The following is a 19546-nucleotide window of genomic DNA, read 5'->3' as shown; positions in this document are numbered from 1 at the left end:
TGCATGGCCTCCATATTTCTAAAGACACTGTTTCTTTAGAAAAGTTGTAGTTGAGGGCCGGAGAGATAGTACAGTGGGTAAGGTGCTTGCCTTGCATGCATGCAACATGGGGTCTACCCCTAACACAACATATGGTCCCTGAGCCTTGCCAGGAGTGGTTGCAGAGTGAGCTCTGGACATCTCTGGGTGTGGCCCGAAAGAATAAAACTAAAAAGCTATAGTTGAAGTAACATGTTTTTTAATGGTGTTAATGTTAAGCTTTTTTGTTGTACAGTTACTGCACTTGTATCACTGCCGGAGTGGCCACATCCCTCCACTGCTCTCTCTATGTTCATTCTTTTTTTTTTTTTTTTTTTTGCTTTTTTGGGTCACACCCAGCGATGCACAGGGGTCACTCCTGGCTCATGCACTCAGGAATTACTCCTGGCGGTGCTCGGGGGACCATATGGGATGCTGGGATTCGAACCCGGGTCGGCCGCGTGCAAGGCAAACGCCCTACCCGCTGTGCTATCACTCCAGCCCCCGATTGTTCATTCTTTTTTTGCTAATGATTTAATTAGGTTTGTTCGGTTAGAGCAGTAAGTAGCACATGGATGAAGTAAAATCCACCACAACTCTCCTTCCTGTTCCTGTTATAATACACAGACAAGCAAACGTCTAGATATGCTTGCTGCACCCTTATGTCTCGGCCTTGGGAACATCAGCTTGGTCTGAACTGAATTGGAGCTTCCAGTGTTCCTTCTTTCCCTGGCATTGGAATTTGGGTGTCAGGCAAAACAGGCAATCCTGTTTCTAATCCATTCATGAGTTTAATTTATGTACAGATACTTGCCAGACACAGAAGTAGGAGGAGTACTATTTGCATGAATGCGTGTCCATCTGATCATGGGGCGCAGGGAACGGTATGGGAGTTGTGTAGAAATTCTGACATACAGCACGATGTTTTTCAAGGCTTCCTGAAACCGCTGCTTTCAAGTAAAACCAACTAGAACCACAGCAGGTCCTCAAGGAACTTAATTTCTTTCAACATTAGCAGAATTGCTATTTTCCTCACTAACTATATAATGATGTTGAACAAAATACCATCATTCAAGGACGTGCTGTTTACCGCCTTTTGTTTTCGTGATTGCATATCTCCTTTGAAAGTTTACAATGTTACAAAGTTAGCCAACTTTATTACTGAAAAATAAAAGATGTTCAAAAGCTCTAAATATAGAAAAAATGATCTAAAATAGAGTTGACTGCAATTTTAGCATCCAAATATAGTCAAACAACTCCCTTGCAGCTGAATCCCACTCTGAGGACACGTGGGATTTATTTTTGCAAGAAGTAAGAGGGGCACGGACCTGCATGCAGTATTAGGTCATTTGAGAGAGTACTTTTACGGAGTCCTTTTACAGAAGGCATAGCTCATCCCGCATCTCATCCTTCTCTGGGATGGGGATCAGAAACCCACTCTACTTCTAGTCCGGTTCTCCTTAAAATTCATTTCTTTGCTTTTTGTTTTTTAATTTTAACTTACGCTAAGTACAACATTTGCACCAGAGTAATTAGACATAAGCCACCTCATTATAAGTCTCTTCCCGATCTTCTGCTTTGAATAGAAGGGAAGCCCGTGAACACGGAATGCAGCAAGGGCGAGTTTATTAAAAGCCGGAGCCGTAGAAAATCGCATCGCCAGCTCGATGACCTAATTTCCTTTCTGCTTTTATTGATCGCTTTATTATTTAAGGCAGGATTGATAGCAGGATGCATCGGCTTTCCAATTATGAGTCCCCCACCTTAGAGAATTGAGCCTGTCGAGTTACCCAGCGATGATTCCTGTCCCTTCTCCCCCATTAAAAAAAAAAAAATCCAGTCACTTCCCAAGGCTGATAAACACCGCTCGGTGATTGGTCCTCCATGGATCACTTTTTAGAAAATGAAATGTCAGCCCCTTGCCCTCCTATTGATTCTTCCTGAGTGTCAGCCATAAAGCTGTCTGGAGGAAGGCAGCCAGCAGCCAGGTAGCTGACAGGCTCTGCAGTGGCCGGTGCACACTCAGCTGATTCTCCTCTTTGGGCAGCCGTGCGCTGTCATGTCAGGTTGCACAGATTGCAGGCGGGGACAAGGTGGTGGGGGCGGCGGGGGGGGGGGTGGGGAGAAAGACAGGGAGAGCTGATAGGAGTTCTCCTGCAGGCTTTCCAGTGAGAGGTGGCAAATGGGATCCTCCCAATTAATCTTCTGGCTTTGCAACATCAAAAGGCTGAAAACTGGGAAATAATGCTTGCTGCTTCTCTCCTCTCAGTGCTTTTAAATGTTGAAAAAGGGGGCAGGCTCCCTCGCAGTGAGAAAAGTTTCTGTCCTTCCTCTTACCTCCTAGAGAAAGTCTGTCGGGTGCTAATTTGTCTTTTAAGAAAGAGGAAATGGCCTCAGGCTCACAGCAGGTATCATTCTAGGTTGTTGTTTTTTTTTTTTTTTATCATCCGTGTTTCATTGATTTCATTATTTTCACCTTATATAAGAAGCCCGATCAGACAAGCAGAGTCAACTCTAATTGTTTCCTTGAGATGATGCACTTGTTCTGTCTCTCCACTTAGATGTGTAAATAGCAGAGATCTCAGGGAAGTCTGGAACTCCGCGTATTTAATATGATACCTTATGCAAAGTATGTTGACATAGACATAGAGCATGATTTTACAATACTGTTACATTAAGCAAATCCTAGGGCACTTTTATAGGCATCTCTAATCACTACCTTGCTACTAATTGTCACCTCAGAATTCTGTCAGCTTTCAGAGCTCCCCTTGAACTTGTTGTCTGGGTTGTTTAACCTGCAGCCTTTTTTTGTATCTTCATGAAGCTGTCCCTAGACATTTAATATCAGATCACATTATTCCTCCAGATTATTTGTTCTCTCCATGGTGTCACTGCATTATTGATTTTTGAAGTAACTTTTGAAAGGTTATTTTTTACTATCTTTTGCTTTTCTTGGGGGCACAACTTGCATGGGACTTGCTTTAGGCTCTATGCCCAGAGATCAGTCCTAATAATGGTCAGTATAACCTATTCAGTGCTGGGTATTGCACTTTGGTCCCATGTGTGCAAGGCAAGCACTATACCCGCTATACTCTCCTCAGTCCAGAAAAGTTTTTTGTTTTGTTTTTTGTTATTGGCTTTAATACCCTGAGATGCTCAGGACTTACTCCTGACTCTGCACTCAGGAATTACTCCTGGCAGTGCTCAGGGATGCCAGGGATTAAACTCTGGTTGGCTGCATGCAAGGCAAATCATTGCTGCACTATGGCTCCAGTCCCCAGAAAGGTCTCTTAACATAAAATGTGACAAAAAGGCCCGCTGAATCTTCCAGATGATGTCCCAACTCCCCTGTATTTTATGTAACTGATTTTACCAAGTATGATACACTTCCCAAAGTATCCCAAATAATCCTAACTTATTCATCCCAAGTCATAATAACTCCTTTAGCATGTGGATTATGTATTTGTCCATGTATATGCCACTGGCGGCTCACCCCTGAGTGTGGTGTAAATGGATTATGTATTAATCTACCTATGTACCATTGGTGGCTCACGTCTGAATGTGGTTTAATAAACATAAATTGCAACCCTATTGTCAATGTATTAGACTAGTGAATCTTCTGGTTAGTAGTTTATTGTTCTAGTAAGAAAATCATTTTGCCATAAGGACTGAAATATAGGAGTCTTTCTTCTTATAAGCTTATGAGGTGGGTAACAATCTCATGTGAGGTCACATAACTGAATGTGAGAGTTGTGAAATCTTGTTTTAAAGTGTATTTATGATGTATAATCAGTAAAATGTCTTTGCACCTATTTTTTTATACCCAGGATCATGTAAAAAAATAATTATCCTGGGTGAGGGCCTGAGAAATAGTACAAAAGGTTAAGCTCCTTGCCCTGGAGGAGGCTGATTCTGGTTCAAATCCCAAGCCCTGGACTTGATCCCCTGAACACAGCCAGGGCTCATTCCTGAACAGAGCCAAGAAAGGTCCCTGAGCACCACTTAGCGTGCCCCCACCTTCCAGTTTCTTGGATAGCAAGTGAACAATGTTTAAGAAGCCCTGTTGTCAAGGACCATTTGGCATTGCCCGTTAAGGCATAGGTAGACTCTGCCCTCCCTCAATGATGCTAGTGCTATTTCATTTCCATCATTAGGGTAACAGAGACTTCTATTTTATCATGATAAAAGCAAAAGAAGTGGGACTGGAGCAATAGCATAGCGGATGGGGCGTTTGCCTTGCACACAGTTGACCCAGGTTCGATGCCCAGCACCCCATATGGTCCCCTGAGCACTGCCAGGAGTAATTCCTGAGTGCAGAGTCAGGAGTAATCCCTGTGCATTGCCTGAATCACCAGGTGTGACCCCAAATGGGAAAAAACAATAGAAAATTTTTAAAAATAAAGCAAAAGAAGTGAAATGACATCAGGAACAACATAGCCATAGCAGAGTTTGTGAAAGGATGACCTAAGTGACCAGGAAACAGCTGAATTCTAACACAGACATCATATTTATTAGGAACTTGAGTTGACAGGAGATGGAGTGAAGAAGGTCACATAGCAAGTTGGTCTCCTGAGAGCAGAATCGCCTGATCCATCTGTACTGACCTGCACTGTGGGACTGCGAGATTATTTTAATATCTTTTGAATTAAACCTAAAATCCTACACTGCCGAAGCGAGCCGTGACAGTTCTAGACAACAGAAACTTCCAGTCTTTTTAGTGATTTTGGTCAGGTTTGTCCTCTGTGAGTTAATGTGCACGTCTGGGTGCAACGTATAAAGTCAGACTTTGCAAGTCGGTTTTTATCTGATGAAGGTGGAGATTTTCCATTTGGGAGCCAACTGTTCACGTACAACTAAAACAGTTACCCGGCGTCTCGCTGCATCTTCCCTGGTGTCCTAATTGGAATATTATGATCACAAAGAATGAACACACTTAAATGTGAGCCTAAATTAGTTCTGATGAAGCCATGTAAAGTCACACAATTAGGGGGCAGATGGTACTGAGGGAACATTTCTAAACAACTTGCGTGCACTCGCATGGTTCGATTCCAATTCCTTCCAAATGTTGCTCAGGAAGAACATTGAGATATCATTTGTTTCGAGAACCATGACAGCATCAGGAAGGAGAAAAAAAGATGGATGTCTTCTATGAATCTTCCTGGCTGAAAGGCCAGTAAATGCTGAAAAGGGTGTTCCGGGAGCTGTGTTCTTCAGTACCTTGCTGCATTTTCTTTCATCTGCACTTGAATCACATGCGGCCCTTACCTTCCACTAATTAGCTTTGGAAGCGTGAACCACATCAATCACACCCATCCGCTTCATCGGGAAAGTTAGTATTTTCATAAAAAGCAGCGTTGCGTGGGACCAGTGTCATGCCTCCCTCCGCGATTTGTTCGTTCAATGGGATGGTCAAGGTGCCAGGCGCAATAAACTCATGCAGCTCAGAAACAATGTCTATGAAGACATGGCAGCCCCTACCCTCCCCAGCCCTCCCCCCCCACTTTGGCAGAGGAGAAAATGTAACCGACTCACATCTTTTCCAAGGTTCACCTGTGTTGGGGCGGGATACAGGGCACTATTCTCGAACCCCTGCAGTTGCCAGGCTCCTGGCTTCCTTTCTGGAGCATTCAGAAACAGACCCATCCACTCCCCTTTCCTAATCAGCTTGTCCTTGTCTTGGTCGTGAGCTAAACCCCCCACCAGGCTAGTCCTTTCCCGTGATCCGCCTGGGACTGTGCATTGAGGCCCCCTCTCTTCTCCATGCTGTGGTTTCCTCCGGGGCCAGCTCCCCAAATAATAAGCTTAAGTGGGAGTTTTCTTTCTGGGGACAATAACAGGCACATTGTCCCCTCCTCAGCCAAGGGGAAAGGGTCATCAGGTGACAAAGGTAGAGCAGGATTTAGGCATTTTGGATTCTCAGGGTATTATTAAAAAAGCTAATAGGCTGCAATTAGCCTTTGAACAGTCATCCATGACTTTCTTTTTCCACATTCCCTGGTAGGGTCCTCTCTTCCATAGGGTGAACTCCGGAAAACGTTTTTTTTTTCTTTCTTTCTTTCTTTTTTTTTTTTTAGAAGGCTGAGACAGGCACAGGTTGAACCGGTCACCTGGTCACCTTCTCAGCCAGGGTTTCTGTCCTTTTGCATTTCCTCTGCCTTTGCCCTTACTCAGCAAAGGTGCGGGATGTGAGGGAGAGAACACAGCTCTGTGACTTGTGGGTGCTTTTTTTTTTTTTATCTCTCAGTAGCTTCAGGGGCTTTCATGAACCCTCACTGACAATTTCAAGTAGTAACCAAGTCTGTTTCCTTCTTTAAGGCAAAGACATCCAAATCAGTATTTGAGATCTAAAGTGGTTTAAAAGATAGACTTGTAATTTTAGATAATGCTTTTAGGAGCTCTGATAAGATACAATCTCTCCAGCCTGCAGGACCCTCTCACACCCTTGGGACCAAGCTTTGCATTTCCTTGTTTTAGTCCATCTCTGACCTAACACTCAGGTTTCCTCTAAAGAGGAAGGGGTAGCCAAAGGGGAGGGGAGTTTGTTTTTCCTAGAAATGTTCCCATTTCAGGATATTTAACCCTATTGGGTTTAGTTGACTTTCAAAGGATCATCCTGCCCTTTATTATTTTGAAAGCAGTGTACTTTAAGCGGATTTACTTATATTATATAGAATGTTACTGGTACATTAGCTTCTAAGATGCTGTTCTATGAACTCATCTCCATTCTAAGAGGCATGTGAAATTTGGAGTAGATCAGTGCAGACACTCCCCAGTCAGCTAAGAGCATCCTGGGGTAGCTGACGGCCTTCGCGTCTTTACCCTGCCTGAGTGTCTAGTGTGAGTGTCTGCCTTATTCATTTCAGAGGGTTGTGGTGAAGATGCAATCACACCGATGAGGAGGCCCTTAGAAAAGCTAAAGGCAGAGTCAATGACATGATGTGGGGATGCAGCTTGCAGTTCACTGTGCTCACCTGTCTGTTTTCAAAGGTTTCTGCTTTGCAAGGGGAGGAGATAATACCTTTGACGAGAGCACTGTGGCAAGTTTGATGCAGAGTGAAAGTGCCTGGTTTTATTTCTTGCCAGTGGATGCCAATCCACAGAGAAGCACATGCAGGCTACAGGGTCTGTTCAAAGAGCTCTGGCCCGTGAGCTGCTATAGTTTGTTTACAGGGCAAGTGGGGGGAGAAGCTTGAAACAGGGAACCCTGATTTGGGGAGTCTCTTTGGTTGTACCAATATGTCTCCTGAAGTTTGCTGTTCTCTCTTTGGCATGATCATCCTGCCCATCTCTGCTGGTGCGAAACTCGGGACGTAGCAGGGCTGGAGCATTAATATAGTGGGGAAAAAGCTTGCTGTGCTTGCAGCTGACCCAAGTTTGATGCTCGGGACACCCTGGGTGCCTTCAAGTCTATCAGGAGTGATCCCTTAGCACAGAGCTGGGAATAAGCCCTGGGCACTGCTGACTGTGGCCCAGACAACAGACTAAAGCAACTACAACAAAAAGTCTTGGGAGTGATGTGAGTGCAAACCACATAGCCGGGAAGCCCAGTAGTCTCCAGGGAAGCTTTGCCCAGTTTAGTGCTTCCTCACTCCTGCGAGTCTTGACCTAGCTCATCCTTGATACTCTGAGAAAATACAAAGTGAGGGGGCTGGGAGTTCCGTAGAACTCTGGCATGCTACTAAATGGATCCCCCAAACTGAACGAAGCCCTGAAGATTCCTGAGCACCACTGGGATCACTTTGGTGATCCCCCATCACTGCTGAATCCACAGAACTCCACGTCCACAGATTTTAGCCCAAACTGCTTCGCTGGCTTGTCAGTCTCCTTGTCAGGGAGTGGACCCAGAGCTTCAGGAGAATTGGTGGGAAACCTCAGCCCCATTAAAGGAAGTCCAAGGTGATGGTCCGAATGAAGGGCTGGAACACATGTGTTACGTGCAGGGTTAGATCCTCAGCCCTTCGGGGGCTGGAGTGATAGCACAGCGGGTAGGGCGTTTGCCTTGCACGCGGCCAACCAACCCGGGTTCGATTCCCAGCATCCCATATGGTCCCCTGAGCATTGCCAGGAGTAATTCCTGAGTGCAGAGCCAGGAGTAACCCCTGAGCATCGCTGGGTGTGACCCAAAAAGAAAAAAAAAAAGAAAAGAAAGATCCTCAGCCCCTCAGAGTTACCCAAGGTACCACCAGGAGCAACTCCTGCGCAAAGTTGGATTGTCTATTCCCCATCCTCCCCGCCCCCGCCCTTCCCCCAAAAAACAATCCTCTAATGTGGAGTACTGCATTTTTGTCATAGCCTTAAATAGACACATTCAATTCTGCTAATTTGCTCTCAAGGTTAGGCGCTGCCATATCAAGGGAGTTGATGTTCCTTTTATTTAGGTGATATCTATCCCGCAGACTCTTGCACAGTGTGATCTTAAGCTTCATGGCTCCACTTACTCGGGCATGAATTCTACCAAGCACTCATGTTATTTGCTCCAATTCATGGATGTGGAACCATATGGAATCATAGTTTCAGAGGGTGATCTTTGAGTGATGAATGAACTTTGCCCTTTGCTTATACTCAACCACCACATTCACTACCAAGATATTTTCATAATCCTCAATAGCATTCTTTTTGTTTGCTTGTTCGGGGGCCACACCTAGCATCTCTTGGGGCTTTCTCCTATCTCTGTGCTCAGGGATCATGCCTGGTAGGGCTCAGGGATCCATGTGGGGTGCAGGGGATTAATTTGGGTTGTGTCCATGTTAGGCAAGTGCCTTCTCTGTTGTAGTCTCTCTCCAGCTTCTCCTCAATGGTCTTAACTGTGAAATTTGTATAGCACATTTTTCTGTCTTTTTTTTTGTGCCAGGGTAGCAAAGACTTTGTTTTATGGCATGTATTAAAAGTCATTAAAAAATAATTTTCCTTGTTTTTTTGCATTTTCTTACTAACAGACGGAGTAAGTACAGTAAAGCAAAACAAGAAGCAGATGAAGAGAAACATTTGAACCAAGGTATCAAAAGTTGGATTAAAAGTAATTTCATTTTTTCAGAGTATGTCTCATTTTTCTTGCTTATCTAAATATCATGTGGCTATAAAGATATACATCTTATATTCTTTTTTAAAAAATTCTCAATAAGTGTCCTTCAGGCATTTCAAACTGAAATAGGTGTGTTTGGATGTTTGAAACTGAAATTAAAGATGGAGTTGGAGTAATTTGTTCGGATACTTCTTTTTCCCTATTTCATTATCCATCTCCATAATGCCATGCAAAGGTATCATTGTAGTTTGTGAATTTTTTTTCTCTGACTGGGTGGTAAACTTAACTATATTTCTCATAAAATAAAAACTTTAGAGAAGAAAAGAAGAAATGAAGCGTTTGCTCTGCCACCATGCTTATGAGCTATCAATGATTTAGTGAACTGCAATAATTTTGATGTTTCAAATGGGGTCTAAAATAAATGCAAATAATTTATTCTATAATGACTTATTAAAATAGAAGACTTATACATGGCTCCCTAATAACACTGTTAAATAGAACTTCCCAGACTATGACAATATTCTCTATCTGCATCATTCATTACTTTAGCAGATACATCACACATACTTGAAATGTGATTGATGTGAGTTGAACAGTAAATTTTAAGTTATATTTAACTTTGGCAAATTTACTTTTATTAGCAACATGTGATTGATAGCCATTGGACTGTGCTGGAAGGTAAAAGGACAAAGGAATCCAGGGTAAAAAGAATAATATTGAAAAGGGGTTTCTTGGCAAGAAATGTAAGAACATGATGAAAGAGAAGGGGTATCTGAAAATTTTATTTGTTCATTTTTGCTCCTTTTCTAAAAACCATAACTTTGGCCTTTGCATATGATATATATCTTGGGGGTGGTGGGTTTTTTTCCTCCTTAAGGTAGAGCCAAAACTCACAGGCATGGGACAGCAAAGACAAGGGACAGCAATTGTCTAGCTCTCTCTTAGTGTCCCCAAACCCAGGAGTTCAAGCGAAAAGATTTGAATGCCAGTAGAAAGCTCCTGGTAATTACTACTATGTCTTCCTTCAGAGATCTCTGGATTGCCTCAGAGCTCACGTTCTGAATTCTGTCTGCAAGAGACTTTAGGGCCAGCTGAATTGTGTAGTTTCTTTTTCTAGTGTTCAAGCCGCTTACAGCCAGGCTCCATCCAACATTTTCTCTAGTGGCAGCTGCCGTGTGTGTTTCAGCATCTTTCCTTATAGCATCTTGTTTTCCAAAATGGAAAAAATAGAATGAAATTGGAGATCTAATGCAGTCTTTTTGTGTGTGTGTGTGTGTGGTTTATAAAAAACGACCCAGATAACACATGGTTAAAATTGTGTGAATCTATTGCATCCTATTCACCTCCAATACAGAGTCTTTGTTCTCAAATCAGATCGCTGATATTACCCCTCATGCCATTGTTAAGTTTACTCTGACTTGGTTTAATTGGTCACATATTTAGTTTTAAGACTGACAGCTAGCTGACTTGGCCAATTGAGAAGGAAATTTCCTATTGTTTTTCCTAAGGGAGAGTAGCTGGAGATGGCAGCAAGACATCAACGAGGAATTGGGACAATAGTCAGTGGAACACATTCCACCCTCCCTCCTCCACGGGATGGGCTGTTTTTAAAAATTTTGTCCTTGAAGTGTGAAACATTCCAGGAAGTCAGTAGTACTGCAGCCTCTTAAGTAGCTAACAATTCTTCCTTTGCCCACAAATGAAAACCAGAGCAGGATTTTAAACACTTTCACATGCGTATGCTAAGTATTTTTCTCATGTTAAGAAAACTGTTTCTATGCTAAGTATTTTTAGAGCCAGACACATTCACTGTACGACTAATGCTGGAGACATGTTCCACCAACTCATTGTCTGTTTATTACTCAGGTGTTAGAACCTATGTGGATCCCTTTACTTACGAAGATCCCAACCAAGCTGTTCGAGAATTTGCCAAAGAAATTGATGCATCCTGCATTAAGATCGAGAAAGTCATAGGAGTTGGTAAGTGTCTCGGGGTCTGTTTCATAGGCTTATTTGCTTCTTGGAAATTCAACACATGGGAATGAATTATTTAAATGTATGGGTGTATTGTATGTCTCTATGTATATATATATATATATATATATATATATATATATTTATAGATAGAAAATTTCCCTGGTCTATGTAAAACATTAGCCATCGTGCATGGCTTGAAAGAAATTCTAAACAAATGTTAGCTATTACCCTTGAATGTATTTCCGGTCTAGAGAAGGTTCCTTTTCTTTCCCCTCCAGGTGAGTTTGGCGAAGTGTGTAGCGGACGGCTAAAGGTGCCTGGCAAGAGAGAGATCTTTGTGGCCATCAAGACTCTGAAAGCTGGCTACACCGACAAGCAGAGGAGAGACTTCCTGAGTGAGGCCAGCATCATGGGACAGTTTGACCACCCGAATATAATTCACCTGGAAGGTGTTGTCACCAAATGTACGTGGGTCTCTCTCTTGACAAAGCTAAGGTAGAAGTTACTGGCAAATTAAACACACATTTTCTTTCCAGGGAAATGAAAGATGAAGTTGACCCGTTGATTACTAATGGGAGAAAATCAGCACAGGACAAGTCATTAATCTTGCAGTCAGCTCTAAGTGGGCCTCTGATTTAGGCTGAGACTCTGTTGCCAAGGCAGCTTGGATGAGATGATGAAAGTAAAAGAAGAGTTTGGGACTGGATTAGGCCTCACCATCTTTCAAATCGTTGCTAGACCAAAACGATCATCACCGGGTAGGCACAGCAGATGGCAGGCAAAATAAATTTTAAGTGCTTTTCATATAAAACAAAAAATTCCCACCACTGCTTGTACTTAGAGCGTCAGTTCCAGATGCCGGGAAGGGATCTTGGGAATCTTTATTATATTGGGGGATTTGCTTGTCTGATCTGCCTGATTTATGGCCGTCACAGTTCAACACCTATTTACAATAACACCTGGTTGAACCGTCCCTTTTTTAGTCCATTAGCATTTGCTGATCCTGCGAACCGTGCTTCAGTTGAAATATGACACAGCTCAACAGATGCGTTTGGTGAAGCAAACCTTGAATGCCTCTGTAAGACGGGCAGGAAAAGATGTATAAAGTGTTGCGTGGACAGGGCATCAGAAGCAGGGACTTTTGAAGGTGGCTGTGGTCCAGGAGCTTCAGTACCAGCTATAGTTACTGTCTGCCAAGGATCTTGTAAGCCTGGCGCTCTGTCTCCATGCTGGCCGAGATGCCTCTTACTGAATTCAAGGTACCTGGGCAAAGCTTCCTTCACCAGATGTGCACACTGGTAGCTCATGATGAAGTATCACTGCTAGTTTCTTGGAATCTGTGACTTTAAGCACGATCAAGTCTTGGAATTAAGTTGTTTTCTTCTGTGTGGAACTTCTTTTCTCATCAATGTTACCACAAAACGATATTGGACACATAAGGTATTGACATGCTATGGACATTATTAAATGAGGGCTGGAGCGATAGCACGGCAGGTAGGGTGTTTGCCTTGCACCTGACCGACTCGGGTTTGATTCGTCCATCCCTCTTGGAGAGCCCGGCAAGCTACCTAGAGTATTCCTCCTTCGTGGCAGAGCCTGGCAAGCTACCTATGGCGTATTCAATATGCCAAAACCCAGCAACAACAAGTCTCACAATGGAGTTATTATTGGTGCCCACTTGAGCAAATCGATGAGCCACAAGATGACAGTGCTACAGTGCTACTGTACAAAACCTTGAAGAAGAGAAAATGCGGTTACTAAAAAAATCAGTGACTAAGGCAAGGAGATTGCTCAAGGTCTGGAGCACTTGCCCCAGGTTCCATCCACATGTTATTCTGAGCACCACCATGAGTGGCCCCCCAAGAACTGAGCCAGAAATAACCTTGAGCATCACTGAGTGTCTCCCAATAAAACTAAAGTTGGGAAATATAGACACTTGACTCTTAAACAACACAGGATTTAGGGGCACCAACTCTCATTGTGTTAACTGCCCTAAGTTTTGAGCCTGTTAGAGGCTTCTTGACTACAGAGGTCCCTAGGATTCTTGGGGCAAAGACTTCAGGACACCCCCAGGGTACCCAAATCCAGGATCCCTGAAGTTCCTCATGTTAGCCCTTTTAACAGCAGGGTCTGCATCCTCTGAATCAAGCAGTTGTCTTCTGAGGGCAATATTGACTTCGGGGACTTTATTGAAGGGATCCCCATCCAAGGAGGACCAGGCAGTACAGACCCACGAAGCTTTAAAGTCAACTCCATAGTTTAGTTCAGACATTCTCTGGCTTTCACATCTGTCACTGTAGCACTGTAGCACTGTTGTCCCGTTGTTCATCGATTTGCTTGAGCGGGCACCAGTAATGTCTCCATTATGAGACGTGTTGTTACTGTTTTTGGCATATCGAGTACTCCAAGGGAAGCTTGCCAGGCTCTTCTGTGCAGGTGGGATACACTCGGTAGCTAGACGGGCTCTCCAAGAGGAATGGAGGAATCAAACCCGGATGGGCCGAGTGAAAGGCAAACTCCCTACCCACTGTGCTATTGCACCAGTTCAGAATATGGAAAACTTGTGGGAAGTTTCCTGGATTTTTTCTTTGGGACTTTGATCCAGAAGGTGTGCGGAGGTGAAGAAGCTTCTGCTTCTGTAAAACTTAAGCTTGGGCTGAAGCTTCTATTCCAGGACATCCTCTGGAGATTCTGGCCTAGCAACCAAACAAGGGACATTTTTTTTCTTTTGCTTTGAGAGCAGGTGCTTTTGACCAGTCACTTTATCTTCCCAGTGTTTCCTCCTCTGAGAGTTTTATATTAAAAGTAGAACTTGCCTTCTGAAGTTATGTTGGATGTGATATTGAGCATGCTAAACATAATGCTTGCAATATATATTTTTCAAATATCTTCCAAGTTCATGGACATTATTATGTGTTTAGAAATACATCATTCTGCATCTTCAGATTTTTTTTTTTTAAGAAAGGAAGCCTGGTGCTAAGGATATGTAATTTTCCACCTCAGATGAAGGCTATAATTAGCATAGAATAGCTCCATTTGCTTTTAAAGATTAGTTTAACAGACAGGATATTTTTTTGTTGCCTGTGGCCTTTGGGGCTGCCCAGAGCCTTCCAGTCCTTTAATTAAAAGATAACATTCCCTTTAAATACTTCTGCAGGTCCATTTTCTCAAAAAGAGCCTCTGTTCGGCTGGGGGTGTTTTTCCTGTGCAGACAGTGATTTTCATAGCACCTCTGTCGAAGAGCGAAGAAACAGGGGATCTTTGTATTAAAGTCCCACCGTGCCTCTAAAACCTGTAGCTATTACAGCTGTAACTGTTATAAATGGCTGGGTGCATTTGCATAATGCAGTTGTCACTGAATTAAAATGATTTAAAGTTTCCACTAGAGGAACAGGGTCTCCCTCCCCACCCCCTCACCCCTCTGCCTCGGCTGCCTATTCTGGGGGGGTGGGCCCCTCCCCTCTGTTCTTGATAGAGCCCCTTCTCTTGATAAAGCCATCTGCCAATTGAGACATCCGTCTTCATTTCCCTAGCAGAGCTCCTAAAAGAGCCTGACAAATGGGAACGCTTCATAAACAAAGGAATGTTGGAAAAAGGTGAAGGTGGTGCCCACACAGTGGGGATGTAAGAGGGTGAAGAGGTGGGATGGACGAGAGAGTGTGAGAATTCGGGACTTGAGTAATGTTCGTCATTTTGGAAGACCGCAAACTCTCTTCATTCACCTCCGCCGGGCCCTCTCCCTCTCTTGAACCTTCTATTCTCTGTCCCCCTCCTCTGAGGCCTCTAATGAAGTGGAAGCTGGTGTTAATGTCCCGCGAAGAATGTCTCTCCCTGTCTCATAAGTTGACCAAGTAGTTTTTGATTGAGGCAAGTTAATTAGGACTCATTTAGACGCCTCTGTTGGGAGGGAAGGCTGGGTCCCAGACGGGGAAGGTGAGCGTGTTGGAGATCATGGTGCTTCCTGCTTCCGTGGCCAGAGGAAGGAAGGTCACGGGGTCCACCCTATCCCTTCACTAGGAAAGGCTGCCAGGGGGTTGTGCCTCCTTTGATCTACACCCAGGTCCCTGGCGGTTCCGTCAGTTTTGATTCACCCCTTGAAAGTAAAATCTCCGTAGCCCCACGTTCCAAGCCAAAAAATATTCATTTGTGAAGGATTTCTCAGACCAGGCACCGACACCCAATCAGAAGACAGATTGATGGAGTGGATTTCATTGGAATGGAATGTGTTTGCTTTTCCAAATATTTGTCCCTCGAATTGAAGACATGGCTCCTTTCTCTCATTCTAAGCAGTCTCTCTTCCTGCGTGGTCTCTCAGTGGGAAGAAGATCTGTTTAGCATCATGTGGGGAACTTTTCAATAGTGACATTCATACCCATTTTCATAGTTAAAAGCCTAAGTCCAAGTAGTCCACACACAAATCCAGCAAAGCCTGCTTTGGTGGTGGGTAGCGGGGGAGTGTCACACCAGGTGGTATTTGGGGTTCTTTCCTAGAGGTGCTCAGGGGATCAAATTCTGGACTCCTGCATGCAAAACATGGGTTTTGCAGTTTTGAGCCACCTTTCTGATCTCCAGGAAGGTGCCGCATTCAACAGTAATCAGGGGCTAGACCTAGCTCCACTCAGAAATGATCCTTAGCGGTGCTCAGCGGTGCTCCTGGGGATTTGAATCGGGATCAGTAGCATGCACAGCAAGCACATTAATTCCTGTCCTATCTCTCTGGCCCTAGACATACCACATTAAAAAAAAATTAATCAAATTAACACATACCTTTCCTTTTAGAGAATCTTGTTCAGAGTCCTTAACCCTTCACAGAGTGAAATGTTAAGGATTTAGGCCCTTTCCCACCTCTCCCCGAAATACCCTTTAACATTGAAGAAGAGATTCAGACCTGAGTTCATGGTGAGAGACTAGAAAATCAAAGACTGTTTATTTCCTGAGAGCCACAGATAAGAAAGGAAAATAAAATAAGAGTGTTGCCTCCCCTCCTCCCAAACCTTAAAACCATTGTGCTTCTTTTGTTCAAGGGGTGGAACAAGAATGTGCTAACACTGAACTTACATTACTTACTTAGAAGAAAGTCAGTACTAGACTGTACTTTAAGAAAGAGGGTACTAGGGGCTGGAGCTATAGCACAGTGGGTAGGGCGTTTGTGGGTTTGATTCCCAGCATCCCCATATGGCCCCTGAGCACCGCCAGGGGTAATTCCTGAGTGCATACCCAGGAGTAACCCTTGTGCATCGCCGGTGTGACCCAAAAAGAGAAAAAAATAGAGGGTACTCACCCTTTGCTCTGATATTTATGTTAATGTCTGTTACTAAAATGGGAAGTTAATGGGAACAACTTCAATATGTTTATTTATAGGAAGGAAAGGAGGAAAGAAAGGATACTTGTGGGGGTTTTTAGGATTCTTTTTGGTTTGGCTTTTGCAGAGGACACATGTGGCTGTGCTCAGGGCTTACTCCTGCTTTCTTCCTGAGCCTATGCCTTGTTCAAGTGATGAAGTATCCAACATACAGCTTCTGCTCCCTGAGTTTGTCTAAATAAGTAGAAAAAAGTTTCCCTGTTCATTGAGTCCTTTAACATCCCACAAGTAGCTCTTTGGGGACAAAATTAATTATCCTCAAGATTTGTTTTTTTTCTGCCTCTAAACAGGCCGGCCCATTTATCTTCTTCTCCTTTGTGTGAGAGGGCAATTATCCATTCCTGTGTTCCCTGGATACCAGAGGCCACTTTAGTTAAAGACCTTGTCAAGAAGCCATGCAAAGGGTTAACCTTCCAGATGGAATGTAAACCTACTCGTCCTTTTAATATTTCATTCCTAGCTCCCCACAGCTGAGGCATAAGCTTGGCTTGTTTTAATTAAATTAGATCACATAAGACAGGTGTCTTGGCAGTAAAATTGTGCACAGCCCATTTTTATCTCATTAACTGCAGTGCTCATCAACGGTTTGTGTTTTCCTTTCTGAAAACTCTAGGTAAACCAGTAATGATCATAACAGAATACATGGAGAATGGCTCCCTGGATGCATTCCTCAGGGTAGGTGACTTATTCTTATATTAAACCTAAGAATGCTGGTGGTTAGAAAGCTCTAACAGACTCATTGTATTCATTCCAGTGGGTTGTATGCCTGAACTTCTGTTAACAGGTCAAAGGAAGAAGTAAAATAGAGAATGGTGACATTAAAAAAAAAAACTACTCAATAATCCATGTTCATTAAGGATTCTGTTATTTTTTTTTCTTAGATTGTGGGGCTGAGTCATAGATTCATGACAGTTGGACAATGCCCATCTATTACAGGTTAAAAATCCCTGCTTCTAGAATACACCTTATTAGTGAATTAGTGATTTTGGTCAGATACAATTTGGAATAATATGGAGTCTGGAGTTTGCTTTTCTGCAAAAAGATAAGTTTTCTTATCTTCTGATATAGATATCAGAAGACAGGTCATTGAGCAGGGATGGGGACGGAATGTGGGAACTGAGGGAGGGAAGCCAACACTGATGATAGGGTTGTACAAAGGAGTGTTGTACTATTATATGCCTGAAACTCAATTTCCAATAACTTTGTAAATCATGGTTCTTTAATTAAATAAAACATTTTAAAAAAGAGATGCAAGTAATGAATGTATTGCGATGATGAACTCTGTCTAATACCTCAACAAGCTGATTCCTTTTTCCTGTCCTCTGCAGAAGAATGATGGCAGGTTCACAGTCATTCAGCTTGTGGGCATGCTTCGTGGCATTGCATCCGGGATGAAGTACTTATCTGATATGAGCTATGTCCATCGAGACTTGGCTGCACGGAACATTCTAGTTAATAGCAACTTGGTCTGCAAAGTGTCTGATTTTGGCATGTCTCGAGTGCTTGAGGATGATCCGGAAGCAGCTTACACCACCAGGGTAAGGAAGATTTCTGTCTTCCGGACTTTGAGACTTTTTACTCTTTGCCCACTGGATGAAATCTTTGTGATCTTACAAATGCTTGCTCCCTTCAGTGCCTCTTCAAGCCTTGCATGTACTTATAAATCATACTTTTAAAATGAGTGATTTTAAAGCAGTCTGTGGGTATATGTGGTTTACAAAGCAATAATTATATCTTTCTTTGTATTTTTTCCACACTTAAGCTTTCTTTGTTTTTCTCTTATCTCCTTTTTATTCAATGCCTCCCTCCCTCCCTCCCTCCCTCCCTCCCTCCCTCCCTCCCTTCCTCCCTCCCTCCCTTCCTTCCTTCCTTCTTTCCTTCCTTCCTTCCTTCCTTCCTTCCTTCCTTCCTTCCTTCCTTCCTTCCTTCCTTCCTTCCTTCCTTCCTTCCTTCCTTCCTTCCTTCCTTCTTTCCTTTTTTCCTTCCTCCCTCTTCTCCTACCTTCTTTCCTTCCTTCCTTCCTTTCTCCCTCCCTCCCTCCCTCTTCTCCTACCTTCCTTCTTTTTAGATATTTATTGGACTCTTTGCTATTATTAGGAAATCTTATTTTAGGAGCCAAAGTTATAGTACAGTAGGTAGGGTGTTTGCCTTGCATGTGATCCATTCACATTTGATCCCCAGCATCCCCTATGGTCCCCCACAGACTGCAGAGTAATTTCTGAGTGCAGCGCAGTTCCTGAGCATTGCTGTCTGTGACCCCCAAAGCAAAAATATATATGCATTATTTTAAATAAATTTTATATTACACAAGACAGTACAAAGTTTCTTCTTGGTTCTACGAATATGAATATGATAATTTATAAACACAATATATAAAATCTTTACAAAACAAAAGGTTTTCCAGTACCTATGACCTTCGTTTTACTACTGGAAGATAAGCTGAAATTAGAACACCGTTAAAAGTTATCAGTATGCAGTTAATGACTAGGTTATCTTAGCTGGGCAACTGAATATAGGGTCGTAATGGATGAAACGCAGAATCATAAAAGTTATTGGCTATTAGGGCTGACACTTAAAATCAACAAGAGCCAGACAGCCCCCAACATCTTCCTCCTTCATTCACTGTTATCTGATAGTCTGTGTCTTTGGTAGACTGAGTACTGGGGATTTCCTGTTTGGTTGGTTGGTGGAGTTCTTCCTGACTGTTCAGGTTCTTTGGCTTTGTTTTTTTGATTCTTATACATATCCTCTCTTGAATTCCACACCCATTCGCTTAGGGAAAAATACACCTTTGTGAATGCTAAAGATTTTTTATTTTTTCCCAGGAGTTGAAGAGAGGACAGTTAAAGGAGGCCTTTAAAATGACATATTTACATAGATAAAACCTTAGCCAAATATTTATGGAAGGCAGAAGGCAGCACAGGTGACCTTCTGTATGTAATGAGTATGAATATAATACACTAGGTCTTACACTCACACAGAGTAAACTGCTGTGAGTCCATGAGATTTCAAGTGCCAATTATTGTCCTATTTAATCACCTCAATAAAGCCAGGAAAACTTGAAAGTGATGTTCTCCTAAATAGCATAAGAATCTGAATTCAGGTTGAATTCATTTTTTCCAGGTGCAATCCAAGAAAATTTGAAATGCAGTTAAAAAAAACACCCT

At 43.0% G+C, this 19546-nt stretch overlaps 1 protein-coding gene across 2 annotated transcripts in view; it reads left to right on the top strand.

Annotated features, from left to right (window-relative positions):
• EPHA4 (EPH receptor A4) overlaps nucleotides 1–19546 on the top strand; it is a 162454-nt gene that overhangs the window by 126309 nt on the left and 16599 nt on the right. For both annotated transcript variants that reach the window (XM_004617126.2, XM_004617127.2), the window contains exons 9-13: nucleotides 8955–9013; nucleotides 10907–11020; nucleotides 11296–11481; nucleotides 16993–17054; nucleotides 17708–17917. In XM_004617126.2, the coding sequence (XP_004617183.2) occupies nucleotides 8955–9013; nucleotides 10907–11020; nucleotides 11296–11481; nucleotides 16993–17054; nucleotides 17708–17917 (631 nt within the window). The remainder of the gene's footprint in view (nucleotides 1–8954; nucleotides 9014–10906; nucleotides 11021–11295; nucleotides 11482–16992; nucleotides 17055–17707; nucleotides 17918–19546) is intronic.

This window comes from Sorex araneus, chromosome X (genome assembly GCF_027595985.1).
Source record: "Sorex araneus isolate mSorAra2 chromosome X, mSorAra2.pri, whole genome shotgun sequence".
Lineage (NCBI taxonomy): Eukaryota > Metazoa > Chordata > Mammalia > Eulipotyphla > Soricidae > Sorex > Sorex araneus.
This window is presented reverse-complemented; position numbering and strand designations above follow the sequence as displayed.